Source organism: Salminus brasiliensis, chromosome 17 (genome assembly GCF_030463535.1).
Source record: "Salminus brasiliensis chromosome 17, fSalBra1.hap2, whole genome shotgun sequence".
Lineage (NCBI taxonomy): Eukaryota > Metazoa > Chordata > Actinopteri > Characiformes > Bryconidae > Salminus > Salminus brasiliensis.
In genome coordinates this window covers 35,058,794-35,075,627 of record NC_132894.1, presented here as the reverse complement: position 1 = coordinate 35,075,627, position 16,834 = coordinate 35,058,794, and the positions used below count along the sequence as shown (strand labels likewise).

At 41.5% G+C, this 16,834-nt stretch overlaps 1 protein-coding gene across 1 annotated transcript in view; it reads left to right on the top strand.

The window, feature by feature from the left end:
* The first annotated feature begins 2,523 nt into the window (after positions 1–2,523).
* Positions 2,524–16,834, top strand: part of LOC140538172 (transmembrane channel-like protein 3) — a 29,679-nt gene continuing 15,368 nt past the window's right edge. The window contains exons 1-9 of the mRNA XM_072660614.1: positions 2,524–2,630; positions 4,357–4,503; positions 8,747–8,822; positions 11,147–11,228; positions 11,508–11,614; positions 12,717–12,815; positions 13,805–13,947; positions 14,692–14,839; positions 15,441–15,484. Coding sequence (XP_072516715.1) covers positions 2,524–2,630; positions 4,357–4,503; positions 8,747–8,822; positions 11,147–11,228; positions 11,508–11,614; positions 12,717–12,815; positions 13,805–13,947; positions 14,692–14,839; positions 15,441–15,484 — 953 coding nt within the window. The remainder of the gene's footprint in view (positions 2,631–4,356; positions 4,504–8,746; positions 8,823–11,146; positions 11,229–11,507; positions 11,615–12,716; positions 12,816–13,804; positions 13,948–14,691; positions 14,840–15,440; positions 15,485–16,834) is intronic.

The window sequence follows — 16,834 nt, the reverse complement described above, 5'->3', positions numbered from 1 at the left end:
CAGCCCGACTCCTCACTTTATACATCCCTGAATTATACTGTACACACTGTACACACTAACTTTATGTTTATTTGGGTTTATTCTAATGTTATATAGAGTTAATTACAGGTAGACGCTCTCACTGACCACTGACTTTCTGATTATTATGGGTTTATTCTAACTTTATATAGAGTTAATTACAGGTAGACACTCTCACTGACCACTGACTTTATGCTTATTAGGGTTTATTCTAATGTTATATAGAGTTAATTACAGGTAGACACTCTCACTGACCACTGACATTATGCTTATTTGGGTTTATTCTAATGTTATATAGAGTTAATTACAGGTAGACACTCTCACTGACCACTAACTTTATGCTTATTTGGGTTTATTCTACTGTTATATAGAGTTAATTACAGGTAGACACTCTCACTGACCACTAACTTTATGCTTATTTGGGTTTATTCTAATGTTATATAGAGTTAATTACAGGTAGACGCTCTCACTGACCACTGACTTTATGTTTATTTGGGTTTATTCTAATGTTATATAGAGTTAATTATTCTAATGTTATATAGAGTTCATTACAGGTAGACACTCTCACTGATCACTGACTTTATGTTTATTTATGTTATCAATGTTTCTTGAACTTTTTTGTGTTGTATAAGTTATTATTATAAATCTAATATTATGAATTATTGTTCAAATGAAGATGGACTGTCCAGATCTTTCAATATGTTCTAAGACTGCTGCGGAACTCTAGAGAACCCTGTTAAAAATTATTGTCCTGCAGAAGTGAACAGCAGCTTTGTTCGTTTATTCCCATTTCGCTCCATAAACCTTCTGCTTTGTTCCAGCGGACAGCAGAGTGAAACAGCCAGCCACAGCCACATATGGCACATTACCATATTATCATGCAGGAGCTTCCCTTTTCTCTGCCTAAAGGGGGGCATTACCTCTCTCTCTTTCTTCTACACAGCGATGTTCTACAATATCAGTGCACCCCGAGGCCCCTTTATGAAGACAACTATACATATTAAACCATGTGGGCCTGTTTTAAATTCTCAGCACATATTTGAGAGGAAATACTGTCTGTCTCCTAAAACCCTCGGACACAAGCCTGTAGAGTCAATTACTCTCAAATAACATCTCCGAACTGAAGTAACTAGAAAGGAAAACGTGGCTCTGCTGCGCATTCAGGGGCCAAATTAGCAAACGAAGCCACAGAAAAATAAACAATGCCCATCTAATGCCCACCATAATGAAAGAGCCTATTGGCCCTATTCCATACTACACACTAATCCTATAAGCTACAGACTGCATACTGATCTTAATAGTGCCATACTAACCTGTTGGGTGGAACGTGGGCTAAGTGGGTTCCAGGTGGGTTCTAGGTGAGTTTCAGGTGGGAGTGGGTTTGTACATACTTTGGTACTGGGACCTATTTGGCTTCCCAAATGGGATAGGCCACATCACTACAGCCCTTGTACACCCATGTTTAACCCACCTGGTCCCATCACTGACCCTTATATAGGTGTCTATATGTATGGCCCACATGGAACCCATGGACAAAACGGTCTTGTTCCCAGTTGGGCTACTCATACAGCCCCCATATGGGCATGTTAGCTGGGATATTGATGCTCATACTAATTGATGCTTTATATTAATATTATATAGAGTTAATTACAGGTAGACACTCTCACTGACCACTGACTTTATGTTTATTTCAATTTATTCTAATGTTATATTGAGTTAATTACAGGTAGACACTCTCACTGACCACTGACTGTATATTTATTTCCCTTTCTGATGGTAGATGCTGTAGTTTGACATCAACTGTGGTAAGAGCAACCTGTAGTGCCGGTTAGCTGTTCCTCTTGTAGATGATTAAGTGGACGGTGGAACAGCGGCTGATTTCTAACACTTATGAGATCTTGGTACTGCGACCTATTTGGCTCCCTAAATGGGATGGGCCCCATCACTACAGCCCTTGAATGCCCATGTTTAACCCCACCTGGTCCCATCACTGACCCTTATATAGGTGTCTATATGAATGGCCCAAATGGAACCTATGGTGATGCTCACTGATGCTCATGGAGACGCCACCTCACAACTTGCTTTTAATAAAATGGCTGATAGGTGTATATTGGAGGCGTGCGCTAGGTGTTTCTATTAAAGTGGCCAACATTCAAGCTCCCGGATGGTTTTTGTGATGGTTCCATGTTGAAATTGAATGTATTCCTGCATTCATGCACAGCCCAGCGTGCCCACAGAGAGGTGAGGTGAAGAGGCAGCGCTGGCCCTTTAAGAGACTGAAGCAGCTGTGATTGGAGTGAGGGTGTTTGCTTAAACTGACAACCCAGAGCTCCGAGCAGCCTTTCAGTACAGCATCCAATCAGACACACAGGTAGCAGCACACTAACACATCCAGAGCCTGAGAGAGCCTATACAGCTGTCCAGGATACACTCACACACACACATAAGCTCTCTCTCTCTCTCACACACACACACACACACAGAGGAAAGTTCAACCCCGGAGTCATGAGTGAAACAGCAGCATTAACCAGACCCCTGACGTCCTCCAAACGGCACAAGAGTGTGAGGAAGAGCTGCAGGAGGATTTACTCCCCGTACCAGGACAACACCGGGTGAGCTGTGCACACTTGCATGTCATACACTTGTATGGATGTAATGGCTAATATTTCTCATTATGCAAATTTCTTACTATATTAAAGTTTTTTTTTTCTATTTATTAAAACTTATTTCTAGAAATGTCACTGATTCACTGATTCTGAGTTATTGAACAGACTGAGGTGATGCCTTGGCTTGCTTGCTTTTGGGAAATGCAATAAGCCAGTGCAGTGAAATCATATTTGGGTGTGCAGATCCCTTTATTGAGGGTTTTTTATTTATCTTTTTAAATACATTAGCATGGATTCACTCTGAATTCCCTTAAAAAAAGAGGTGCAGACATTTGCAAAAGTTTTGGCACCCCTGGTCCAATCACACTGGTTCACTGGTGGGTTTGGATAGTAAATAAAGTGGCCATAATGGTCCCATTCACCACCGCAATCAGATACATTGCTCGATACATTTCTCTACAGTGAATCAGACACTCATACCCAACCCAAACCCAGTGACTGTGCCGGTGTAACATCTTCAGATGACGTCCCTTCTAATGACAGTCAATGTACATTCTCTGCACATTCAAATGACTGTCTATCACTAAACCTATAGAACCTGTATCTAGAACGTGTGGGAAAATGCCATTTTTCAATCTGTTTCCTGTAGAGAGCTTGTTCACTTAATCACACTTAACAGAATATCAACGAGATGTGTGATTTGAACAGGGGTGTCTGAACTTTTGCATACGATTGTATGTGTACTGTTTTAAAGGTTTTATACCAGCCCAATGTGGGCGTTTCTTAAATTCTTGCAAAAATGTTCTCTAAAGAACAGTCCAACGAAAGGATCTTTGGGAAACCAAAGGGGTTCTTCTATGGCATTGTGCTGAAGATCGATTTTACTGCCTGGGGTAACTTCAGGCTCCTGCAGATGGCGCTGCACGCGGTTGATCAGGCTATAAATGCCTGCGGGGTGTGAGGCGGGAATCGTAGATTGATAATAGGTGGTACAGTGCAGTGAGGGTCTCGCTGATGATTGGCTAAAAGGAAGGATTTTGAGCATTTGGGTGTGGCCGAATATCAATTCTATCAATAGCCTTGATCAGCGCCATATATATATGTATACATATATATATATATATATATATATATATATATATATATATTGATAATATATGTATATATGTTGTTGCTTTTGGAAACAAAGAATAGCAAGTTTGAATGTTTAAAGAACCTTGACACAATATAAAGGTCCTCAACCTGTTTAAGGATCCCTCCTAAAACCTTTACATGAACTTTTCAAAGGTTCTTCACACCAATACATCTTCCAAAGGTTCACTGCAGCCAATGAAAGGTTCTTTAGGGGACCAAACGTGGCTCTCGTACGTCTTAAGCAAAGAACCGTCTTTAGCTCCTTTATTTGAGGAGTGCAGATGCAGCAGTTCCTGAGGTTTCAGGTGTGTTAAATGTCTTTATGGAAGCATAACGCAGCGATTTTCACACGGTTATCGATCATTGCACCCATAAACGAGAGACATGTCTTTTATTTGACAGTTTGATGCCATTATAACTTCTGTGATCATAAATTAGAGACGTTTTCACAAACACGAAATACTGCCAAATAAAAATAACGTAGCAACGACTGTCGAGGTTTACGTGTAAAAAGGGCTGAAATGCCCAATAAAACGGATCACCAACGATGATATTTAGATGTTTTATAAATGTATACATTTAAATGTCTGATCCCCAGACCCTCTGATGATGAGGATAAGGACGAAGAGCGGGTGGACAGCAATGACCCTGAAGAGCTTTTCCAGAACATTCAGCTACAGAAAGAAGTCATTGCCAACATCCGGACCCGACCGTGGCCAATGCGCCGCAAACTCAAGGCCCTAAAGTGAGTGAATCCCTGCAGGGAAGTAAAGATAATTACCATACACAATCAAAGCCTACACATCAATGAAATAAATGCAAAACTACAAAAGCTGAGCCGGTGTAGCTGACGTAGCTGAAATCATGGTGTATGCGCATTAATAGATGTCGTAACAGCTTACACTAGTAACCCCCAACCAACCGTACCATAGCAACCACCTAAGCAACCACCAGAAACACCACAGGTACCACCTAAGCAGCCACCAAGAAACACCTCTTAGCAACAACACAACACACACTTAGCAACACCTTAGCAAACACCTGGGGCAACCTCTTAACCACCAGAAATACCACAATTATCACCCTAGAAACCATTACCAACACCACATAAGACACTTAGCAACACCTTAGCAACCAGCAGGGGCAACGTAGTAACCACCAGAAACACCACAACTACCACCTTAGCAATCACCAAGAAACACATTAGTAACACCACAGTGAGCTTTTAGAAACACGTTAGCAACCATCTTAGGCAACTTAGTAACCACCAGAAACACCACAATTACCACCCTAGCAACCACCAAGACACACATTACCAACACCACAACACACACTTAGCAAAATCTTTGCAACCACCTAGGGCAAGTTAGTGACCATCAGAAACACTTTAGCAACACCACAACACCCACTTAGCAACTTAAAAACACATTAGCAACCACCGGGGGCAACTTAGTAACCCTCAAAAATACCACCCTAGCTACCACCCTAACAATTTCCCCACTGTAGGACTAATAAAGAATTATCTTATCTTAACCGCCAAGAAACCGTATGGGGTACCATAGCATAGCAACCACCTAAGCAACCACCAGAAACACCACAGGTACCACCTAAGCAGCCACTAAGAAACACCTCTTAGCAACAACACAACACACACTTAGCCACACCTTAGCAAACACCTGGGGCAACCTCTTAACCACCAGAAATACCACAATTATCACCCTAGAAAGCACTGGGGACAACTTAGTAACCCTCAGAAATACCACCCTAGTTACCACCCTAACAATTTCTCCACTGTGGGACTAATAAAGGATTATCTTATCTTAACCGTCAAGAAACACTTTAGCTACACCTTAACAACACCTCCTTTTGCAACCACCTGGGGTGCCTCTGTAACCACTGGAAACTGATGTGGGCTGGGTTATGTTACACAAAGATTGTAACACTGTTAAACGGTAGAGCGAGCTCCACATTAAACACTCTCTCTCCCGGTAAGATGCTCCTAATGCCACGAGGCCTTTGGGAAACGACCCGTGTCATTACACTTAGCTTAAATAATATCAACGTAGCGCAACGAAATCCGACTGAAGTGATATTAATATGATGAAACTGGGGTTTAATTTAGTGTTTAATTAAATTATTAAATATTTCAGTATTTATTTTATATGTGAACTCACAGACGTTTGTAATGCTAACAGAGTGGTGCCGGGTAAATACTCAATTAGCGCTCGGGATGGAGGAGCAGCAGCTGTATTTATGACGTGGCACCTGAAGACCGAAAAACACACCGCCTGAGTAACTACGTCATTAGCCCCTCTGTCGCGTCCTCGTCTAACTGAGGTCACGTCCTGACTGTGGGGGACATTCCTGCGCTCAGGTGATGGATTGAGGTTACTCACAGGGCAGGGACACTCTGAACAGAACACACACACACAGATTAGATATACAACAAGTCATAATTATCAGTAGAGACACAAATTCATAGCAGTAACCGTGGAGTAACTGTCTCCAACCCCACATGGTGGCGTACCATAGCAACCACTATTACGCAAGACCATACCACCCACCCGGGATGCTCTAGCAACCATCTAACAACACCATAGTGAAAGCTACACCATAGCAAACACCTGGGATGTTATAGCCACCACTTGACAACATCCTAGCAACACCATAGCAACAACCTAGCAACCACGAAACGCCTCCTTGGCAGAGGTCAGAAGGTTAAGCAGAGCATTTATAGTAAGTTGATTGTTGCAGCTTCCCAAACATGAGTGACCAAGTGTCCCAGTGTCGGGACACATCCCACCCCTCTGACGTCATCTTACAGAAGGACCATTTAGGGACCAATACGTTAGCCAGCCGATTTAGCTAGCATGCTACTAGTTAGCAAGTCGAGCTGATCCCTCTTCACCTGTATTAGCTATCATGCTACTAGTTAGCAAGTCGAGCTGATCCCCCTTTGATTCTATTAGCTAGCATGCTACTGGTTAGCAAGTCGAGCTGATCCCCTTTCAATTGTATTAGCTATCATGCTACTAGTTAGCCAGTTGAGCTGATCCCTCTTCGACTGTGTTAGCTAGCATGCTACTAGTTATCAAGTCGAGCTGATCCCTATTTGACTGTATTAGCTATCATGCTACTGGTTACCCAGTCGAGCTGATCCCATTTCAATTGTATTAGCTATCATGCTACTAGTTAGCAAGTTGAGCTGATCCCTCTTCAACTGTGTTAGCTATCATGCTACTAGTTAGCAAGTCGTTGATCCCTCTTTGATTGTATTAGCTAGCATGCGACTGGTTAGCCATTCGAGCTGATCCCTCTTCGCCTGTATTAGCTATCATGCTACTTGTTAGCCATTCGAGCTGATCCCTCTTCGCCTGTATTAGCTAGCATGCTACTAGTTAGCAAGTCGTTGATCCCTCTTTGATTGTATTAGCTAGCATGCGACTGGTTAGCCAGTCGAGCTGATCCCCTCCCCCTTCACAGTGTGTTTTATTTAGTGGTTATTATGTTTTTATTGCTTCATTAATTTATTTTGATCCCAATTATTTGCTGATCTTAGGTTAGCTTGATAGCGGATAGCGTGTGCACGATAGCTAGCTTTACCTGTTGGTATCAGCTTTATATGCTAGCGTAGCAATAACAATATTATATCTGGCTAATATGTGATTCACATTTGATAAATAAAGTTATATAACGACGGTTTATCCAGATAAACGCTTCTCAGTAATGATCAGCAACATTTTAATATGGCTTATACGTATGACGGCGGCGTGAAGATGGACAATTAATCACATGCGCGATTTTAACCAATAGAACAGTCGGGGGTGGGGGGGTGGGAGGGACACAGCCGTTCTTATTCCATCTCAAGGTCCGAGATATTTAGACCCGGCAATAATGCACAAAGCTGCTGACCGGTCGGCTAGCCCTGCAACTTTTACCCATGATGTGACAAGTTTATTGCCGTCCATAAGCAAGTGGTAGATGCAGCACTTTTGAGTTTGGTGTTAAGCTCCGACCACGAACTCCCCCCAGCCCGAAAACATCCAACCCACTATAAATATATCTAAAAAGGCCCGTCCCAGCCTGAGCCCTTAATATTCATTTACCGTCCCCATTTCCCCCCATCGCGCTCTCCCAGGGCAGATAATGGCCCGCTGTAATGCCGTAATGCAGTAATGTGCTTATTACGCGTTTGTGGAAAGAGCCGGAATGGGATTTTTACAGGGTTTGTAAAATCTCCTTGTAGGAAAACCCAGGCGAGAATGCAGTGTGTGTGTCCCGGAGGAACGCCTACGGTAGTGATGAGGCCCGTAGGGCCGTAAAGCTCAGTATTAATGGCTTCATCAGAGCCTATCACTGCAATAAATCCCTGCTAGGATCACAGGGAGAAATAATGTGCTATGGCTCAGACTGCTGATTCTGGTGTATGTGTATCTGTGTGTGTGTGTGTGCATCTTTCTATGCATGTGTGTGTGTGTGTGTGTTATCTCGTAAAAAATGTCGGAAAACAAAATGACGGAAAAAATGCAAAAATAAAAAATCAGAAATACTTCCCTAATTTATGTATAGGTACTATATATATATATATATATATATATATATATATGTGTGTGTGTACTATATATATGTAATATACATATTGATCATATTAATATTCCATATAGGGATATATACAATACATAACAAATACAATATATATATATATATATATATATATATATATATATATATGAGGACTAACATACATACATATGGGATATGTACTGTGTTATTACATAAACATAAACATATATACATATGTTTATACAGTGTCTTACAGTTTCATACACTGAAGTGTATATAATTAATCTAATTATATTAATGTGCCATAACCTTATTATATGGTTTAGGTTATATGACTTGCATGTCATACCTCTGGGACTCCGACATGACCCCATATCCCAACATCACATAAAATAAGTGTATGTGTGTGTACCTGTGTGTTTCAGGCAGGCCAGAGAGATCGTGCTGAAGTACGAGGGCAGACTGACCAGGACCCGGGGCTACCAGGCTGCGGGGGCAGATGTATGTATAGACTGAAAATCACAGTTTTCTGCATGTAACCCCCCCCCTCCTTCTTATAATAATGAAGATCTGCTGGTTTGTTGGGTGGTGTTGGGCCGGTGTGCTACAGGCGGCTGCCAACATCAGACTGTTGGGGTTTGCCCTAAAATGCTTGTTGGGCTTTAAGCTCCTTAAGTGGCTTTTTTCCCCACCTAGGAGCACCTTGGCCAGTTTGCATGAGTGTGTGTAATGTGTGTATATGTATAGTATAAGTTAATGTGTAAATATTCAGTATTTCATAAGCATATATTTCACAGCATAAAGGGTTCAAATTCACTATATTATGTAGATATTATGTATTACGATACCATATCTATGAAGTTTTACATATGATAACATTCATCACGTCAATACAATCTCATTCATGTCATAAAACGGCTCATGTCATGTTGCGAGTACTGGCATATTCAAGCTACTATTAATAAATATCCAAGTATTGTTTTATAAATGCACTATTCCATGCTTATGAAGGTCTAAGTTAAGTAGGTGGCCTTCAAATAACCCTACAACAGTGTAATCCTACATAATTTAGTCACATTACGCTATTAACAGTCAGATCTGTGGGCGTTTAAGGGTTAACTTCGAGGGCTGCTGTTGTTTTTATCTCTTTTCTCATCTTCTATTAGTTGCGAATGGGTTGGGTTAAGGTCCTGCACCTATTCATGACTCTCTCTCTCTCTCTCTCTCTCTTTCTCCGACACTGTGCTCAGATTTACGGCCGTGTGTTACGGCTCGTTTTAATTAAAATGTTCCAGTGGCATTCGCAGAGGCTACCCAAGCAACATTAAAATTAATCGAGTTTTCAGCGAGTGGATCCGATGATGAATTATTAATTATGCTGATGGCTTCTTGGTTTTTATTGAGATCAGAAATAAAAGGTGGGATTTTCGTGGGTGTCTTATCTCCAAGATTGAGGCACATCTGGTAGATCCATCATGAAATCCATTATGCAGCTGTGTGTGTGTATATGTGTGTGTATGTGTTTTAGGACATTTATAGGAAGCCATATCTCCTAAGAGTGCCAGAAAACTACAGCTAGAGTTTGGGCACCTCTGATCAAATGAAATCCTCTACAGTCAACAAACCTAATTATGGCCTTTTTCTCCATTTCTATTTAAATGAACCTATTTGAGATCTCTGACCTTTACATGCAGCACTGTTACCACATCATCAACCCCATTAGCTTTATTTTGAAAACTGGGGCCCTATTTTAGCGACCTTTGGGACACCATCTACCCCACAGCTTGACTTAGGGGGCGTGTCGGTGTGTCCTTGCTATGGTAACAACGGGAAAAGTACACCCTGTGCAGCTCGAAACGCTCAAAAGTCATCTAGCAAGTCTCTTAATTAATCATAGGTGTGTTTTTTTATTTTGGGGCGTAGCGTGCAGTAATGAACCAATCAGGTGTGGTCTGACTGACTTTTTGGCTGGTCGCTATGTCAGTGGTGTAAAGCGTGGGGGGGTTCGAGTGTCGGGCTGCACGCGCCTTTGTTGACAATTCACTGCCAAGATAGCAACGACCATCTGACTGTTGACGAACGTCTGTCTAAGCTTGTTTTAGGTCGTGTTTTTCGGAAACTGACCTGAACATGCCTCATTTCGAGACCACCGTGCCCCCCATCGGCATAGAGATATTCACAAGCAGTGTTGCTGTTTAAACAACGCAGATGGATGGTGTGAGCATTGATGGTTGGCGGGGTGTGAGATATGGTCTTAATGTTTTGGCTCATTGTGTAAATTTTTTTTAAACCAAGCTTCCAGAAAGAGAAGGTCCACTTTGGGTTCCACCATAACAAATCTATCCAGAGATGGTTCAGAGATGATTCAGGATCCTCAGTAAGGGTACTCTGAAGAACATGTGGACCACACTCATGGAACAGGGGAGCTCTGAGAAACTTGGGCTGGACTTCCAGGCGATGAGACTTGAACATGAGTTGGAAGAGAAGCTCATAAGGTTAGAGCTCCAGGCTGGTGATGACAGGGTTGTGGGTTCGATACCCAGGCTCGGCATGCTGCCCCTGTTGGGCCCTTAAGCAAGACCCTTGACCCTCTCTCTGCTCCACGGGCGCCGCAGCAATGTCTGCCCACCACTCCGGGGATGTGTGTTCACTGTCCACTCCTGTGTGGCTATGTTCACACATATTTCTTATCTGTGGTCAGTGTGTCTTTGCCATGGCTGTGGTGGTTTAAAAAAGGAGAGGAGTGGTTTTATAGGGTGTGTAGTGATGGGGAGGAGGGGTTTGGGCGTGGTCACTAAGTGGTTTGTGTTTTGTTGGTTCTGCAGCTGCTAAAGAAGATCTCGAGGGTCCTCTACAATGTCCTGGTGTTGTTCATCCCGTGGGAAATGAGGATTAAAAAGATTGAAAGTAAGAACAGTATTTTTATTAATTAAACCTAATTAATTGACATACCCAAGCTCCGCCCAAACATGGATTGTCGCAGTAACTACACTGTTCCTTGAGGAACGTTTGGAGGTTCTTCATGAAGTTTGAAACTGTGGAGGAACTTCTTATGGTGCTTTGAGGAACTTCCTGAAGAATTGAAGAACCTCCAAATCTGTAAATCCACACCTCAGCTGTGGGCGGGGCTCTGATGTAGTCGCTGTTGAACAGTGGGAAGGTCAGTGGGTTTTGCTGTATCTGCAGGTCACTTTGGATCCGGTGTGGCCTCCTACTTTATTTTCCTGCGATGGCTTTTCGGCATCAACATCGTCCTCACCATAATGACCGGTGCCTTTATCGTCCTTCCCGAGGTTCGTAACCCTACATTTCCTAAACTAGACTAGACTCTCCTAACTTAGGGGTTCTATATTTATTAAAGAACCACCTGCAAGATGTGCTTCATGAAGAGGAACCTCCAGTTAGATGGTTCTTGGTTGTTCACAGTGAAGAAGCACTGTCCTGCTGAAACTGCATGAACCATATGTAAGAGATAACGTTAAATAGTTATTTGATTTGTAATGGTTCTAGATAGAGCCATGACCTCAACTGAAAAACCCTTGATGAAGAAGAAGGAGTGGAAACTTTACACTTCCACCACTTCTTCTGCTTAATCTTTCATCAAAAAGGTTCTCTAGAACCCTTTTTGGTAATGTGTCCAAATGTTTGTGGACACCCCTTCTAATGAACGCATTCAGCACTGAGCTGTGGAGCAATGGAGCTGTGTTTGTGCTCCAATTGGGGAGTTGGGGATGAGGTGAGGTGGTGATCCTCCAACATCCTGACCTCACCAATGCTCTTGTCGCTGAATGCAATCAAATCCTCACAGCAATGATCTAGCAAAATATAATGGAGAGCCTTCTTCTCTGGACGGTAGAGACAGTTATTCCAACAATAGCAGGATAGACTCTGTCTTTGTAATACCCTTGATTTCTATAAAAAACTATTATTAAGCAGGTGTCCCAATACTTTTGTCCATATGCTGTATATGGAATAATTTCCAGAATTAAGAAGCACAAACAAGAAGGAAAGAACCAATGAAGCGGACAAGGAACCACCATATTGGGGATATCGTGGAGATGTAGGCACGCAGTTAGACCAGGTCTGGTTTTTCTGGGAGGAGAAATTTATGGCATTAATACTAAACTGCAGGTTTAAAGAATGTTATATGTGCCTTTAAACGCCACCATCAAAAGTTTGCTTTGTGTTCGGGGGGCTTTAATGTGACCCCACATCTCCCTGTGTCGTGTTTTGTCAGTAAAAACAGCGGAGATTTATTCCCCAGCTGACACAGGGACACAAAGCAATTTCCCTGCCCAGGTACCAGCTGTTCTCCTCTATTACTCACCCCCCCGCCCTCATCCCACCATCCCTACATCCATCCTTCCATCCTCCCTCCCTCTCTGCCTCCTCCAGCTGCTGGCCGGAGCTCCGTTTGGCACCACTCGCAGTAAGACCATCCCTAAAGACCAGATCTCCTCTGCTCAGGACCTGGACACCATCTGGTCACTCGGGGCAAGACTCTTTTTCACTGTTAATATAGACTACTGTCCAAAGGTCACTCATCATATTAATGATTGTGTTTTATTTGGTAATTCTGACACAACAATAGCAATAGTCAAATACATACAAAAGATTATTATAAACTAGATAACACATTTCAATTTAGTTTAATGTTTTCATAAAACAAGATATATATATATATATATCATATATTTAATGTATACTGTAAATATATATTATAGTAAGTTCTACTTTGTAGTAGTTTCTCTTTTGCTTTTTTAAATACATTTTTGTTTAATAATTTAAGTGTATATATTTTTATGTCAATATTTTAGATGTTATAATATGTAATATTGCTCAGAATGTTTGTTTCTGGATTAAATAAATATATTAGAACTTTATTCAAAACATTAGTTTTACAGCATTTCTCTTTCTGAAACTTTCTAATAAAATACAAATCATATGCATAATAATTTTATTCTAGATAAGACATTTATTAGCATATCATGCATAATATTAATTTAATAATAATTATATTATATTTATATTTATCATGTTATACATATTTCTTTATTATAACATTTTAATATTTTTTTAAAACTTGATTCTTGATGTTCTTCAACTTCCTAGAAACACTTACAGCTTCCTATTAATCATATTAAACAATTATATATAATTATATAAGTGTATATATATGTATCTTAATCTGTATGTAATACTGTAAAATACTTTATTATTAGTTCCTTTTATATTTTAGACTGTTTTCACAAAAAAAAACCATTTTATGGCTATAACAATGTATTATTTATAAGTTATTATTGTTGTAATCATAATAATAATAATAATAACAATAATAATAAGAATAATTATTATTATTATTATGGATTATAAATATAAATGTACACTACCCAGTAATGTATGAATGTGATTGCAATGTTACAAGTTTATTTTATTTATATTTATTTACTTATTTATTTACTTATTTATTTATTTATTTTCAGGGCTACCTGCAGTACTCAGTGCTGTTCTACGGTTACTACGGGAACGTGCGTAAGATCGGCAGCGCTGGCTACCGCCTGCCCCTGGCCTATTTTCTGGTTGGGATGGCTGTTTTTGCCTACAGTTTCATCACTCTGTTAAGAAAGTAATCATTAGAGATTTGATTGACATCACTGATTATTAAAAAAAACCTTGTAGTAACATCTAAGAAGATAACACTGAGACGACTGTCATGTGACTGTAGCATGAAGTGATCAGATTATGCCTTTAATTTCAGTTATATACTATTCTATAACTCTATTTTTACCAGAAACTGTTGTTATTCATTTTTACACAACCTATCATTAGACCTCTGTCAATCCCTAAGAACTAAACCGCCATTTTTGTTACTGTGCCTTTAAGATTAATCAATGCAGATGATCTCTGTTCTGATTGGCTGCCTGGTATTGTCACAAAAGAGCAGCTGTAGAAACTGTTATTCCAGTCTTCCACTCCCATAATTCTCCAATACACTCAAGATTACTGTTACTTTAGTGTGAAGGGGCGGGGCTAAGCTGCTGACCTGGCTGGCCATATGTAAATGTGTTCATGGTTTTGACATCACTGGTTTGTCAGAGCAGGTCATTTGTCCTGATGTTTTCTGACTCTGAATGTTTGGAAATAGGAATTTTTAACAAGACCCTTTTAATCCTTCAGATTCCCATATAGACCCTTTAAATCCTTTAGATTCCCATATAGACCCTTTTAATCCTTCAGATTCCCATATAGACCCTTTAAATCCTTCAGATTCCCATATAGACCCTTTAAATCCTTTAGATTCCCATATAGACCCTTTAAATCCCCGCCGGTCTGCTGGGGATTCACCCGCTTCTTTCATTCTTCCTCCCAGGATGGCAAAAAACTCGCGGCTGAGTTTAGCCAGCGCGTCCGACGAGAACTACACCTTTTGCTGGAGGATCTTCTGTGCCTGGGACTACCTGATCGGCAACCCTGAGGCAGCCGAGAGCAAAGGGGCGGCCATCGTTAATAATATCCGAGTGAGTGTGTCCCATAATGCAGGGCGCCCGTGCTCAGCCCCTCTGGGTTCATTTATTAATGATCCAGTTCATTGCAGCATTATCCACCCATGAGCTTTATGTTCTGTAGTATATGTGATGATTTCCCAGAGGAGCGCTCGCAATTAGGGCCTTAATACACAGAACTGACACACACCGCAGTGTTCCGCATGTGCGTTTGATTGTATGGTACAAAAATGTTCTTAGTCTGAAGAACAGAGCTCGGTTCCTCCAGGTTCCTCCTGGACGCCCCCCAGTCCAGCCAGCACAGCGTGGAGGATGTGTTCAATCAACTCCATCAGCAGCAGCAGCAGCAGCTCACCTGATTTACCATCATTAAGCCCTGATTTACCACCAAACCAGGTGTTGATCTGAGGAGAACTCTAAATAATACTAGACTCCATGAGGAGAAATTTGAGAGGAGATGTTCTAATGACGAACACAGTGATGGAGAACCTCCACCACTTTCTGTAGGAGTGATATTATTAGTGTTTATTCTAATATCAGTGATTTACTGAGAAGATCAGCAGCTTCTTGCACAGTACTGTGTAAAGGTGTAATGTTCTCATGTCTCATTTTAAAGGAGGCCATTGTGGAAGAGCAGGAGAAGAAGAAGGAAACAAGTCTGTAGGTACTTTTTTTCCACTTTCTGAGCATGTTCCTCAGCCCTGCTTTACATTAAATGGCTGTAATAACTGTGTAATTACATTGTTATTGCATGCATTGTTGATGTATAACTACACAGTTACTATAACGACGATATATAACGTGAGATTCTTTCTTTTTTTTCAATCATCAACTCGCAATTAAAATGTAATAATCTAGAGTTATGATATATATATATATGTATGTACAGTATATAGCTATGAATGCGTGATTAGAGAGAGGACAACAGAGAATGTGCAGACCGCTTGGAGCTGACGGAAAGGCTGCAGTAACTCAGAGAACCACTCTATAAAATGATCAACACGAGCTCCAACAGCAGAAAAACCACATCAGGTTCTGGAGACCACTTCTGTCCACCAAGAACAGAAGGCTGAGGCTGCAGTGGTGATCATGGTGAAGCCCCATCTCAAACTTACAGGACTTAAAGGATCAGTCTTGGTGCCAGATACCACAGCAGGACACCTTCAGAGGTCTTGTTGGGGTCCATGCCTCGCATGGTCAGATCTGTTGTGGCCACACAAGGAGGGGCCTACTCAGTAATAAGCAGGTGGTATTAATGTTATGGCCGATCAGTGTATGTACGTATGTGCATTTCCATAGCTCATTAATCCACTTGAACATGTAAGCAGCTCGATGGTGATTTAGCAGGAGTCATCCAGCGCAGGCCGTTTGTATGAAATACGGTTTTGCAGATGCTGCTGTTGTGCTGCGATTGCAGTCGATGTGGAGGAGGCGCTTGTAAATCAGAGCGCTCGGCCTGAGGCCTAACGCCAGGAGCAGCACTATCACACTCATTCACTCGCTGATACAATCACCCTCCGCCTGAAAGGAAAACAATGGCTTAAATTTGGTCACCAGAGAAAGCAGGGACACCGCTGGATCTGCCACCATCAGCAAATCACGAGGAGCTCAGAGGAACTGTGTTCAAGTTCAACCTCCCTACCTCCCCCCTCCCAGGCCGGATCATAATAGCAGGGGGCTGAGAGGAAAACACACTCGCACCCATTGCTGATACAGATGTGCAAATGCACACAATGCACATGTTGAGAAGTACCTCTGGAGCAGATAATAAACATGACCCAACTGGCCATGGTGTGGGCTAGAGGGGTATAAAGCCCCCCAGCATTGAGGAGCTGTGGAGCAGTGGAAGAACTGTGTTCTCTGGAATGATGGTGGTGGAGCTCCATCCAGTACTTTTAACATGAGTTGGGGATGATGAGATGGGGTGGTGAGCATCATCCAACATCCTGACCTCACTAACTCTCCTGTCGCTGAATGCAATCAAATCCTCACAGCAATGTTCCTCCTCCA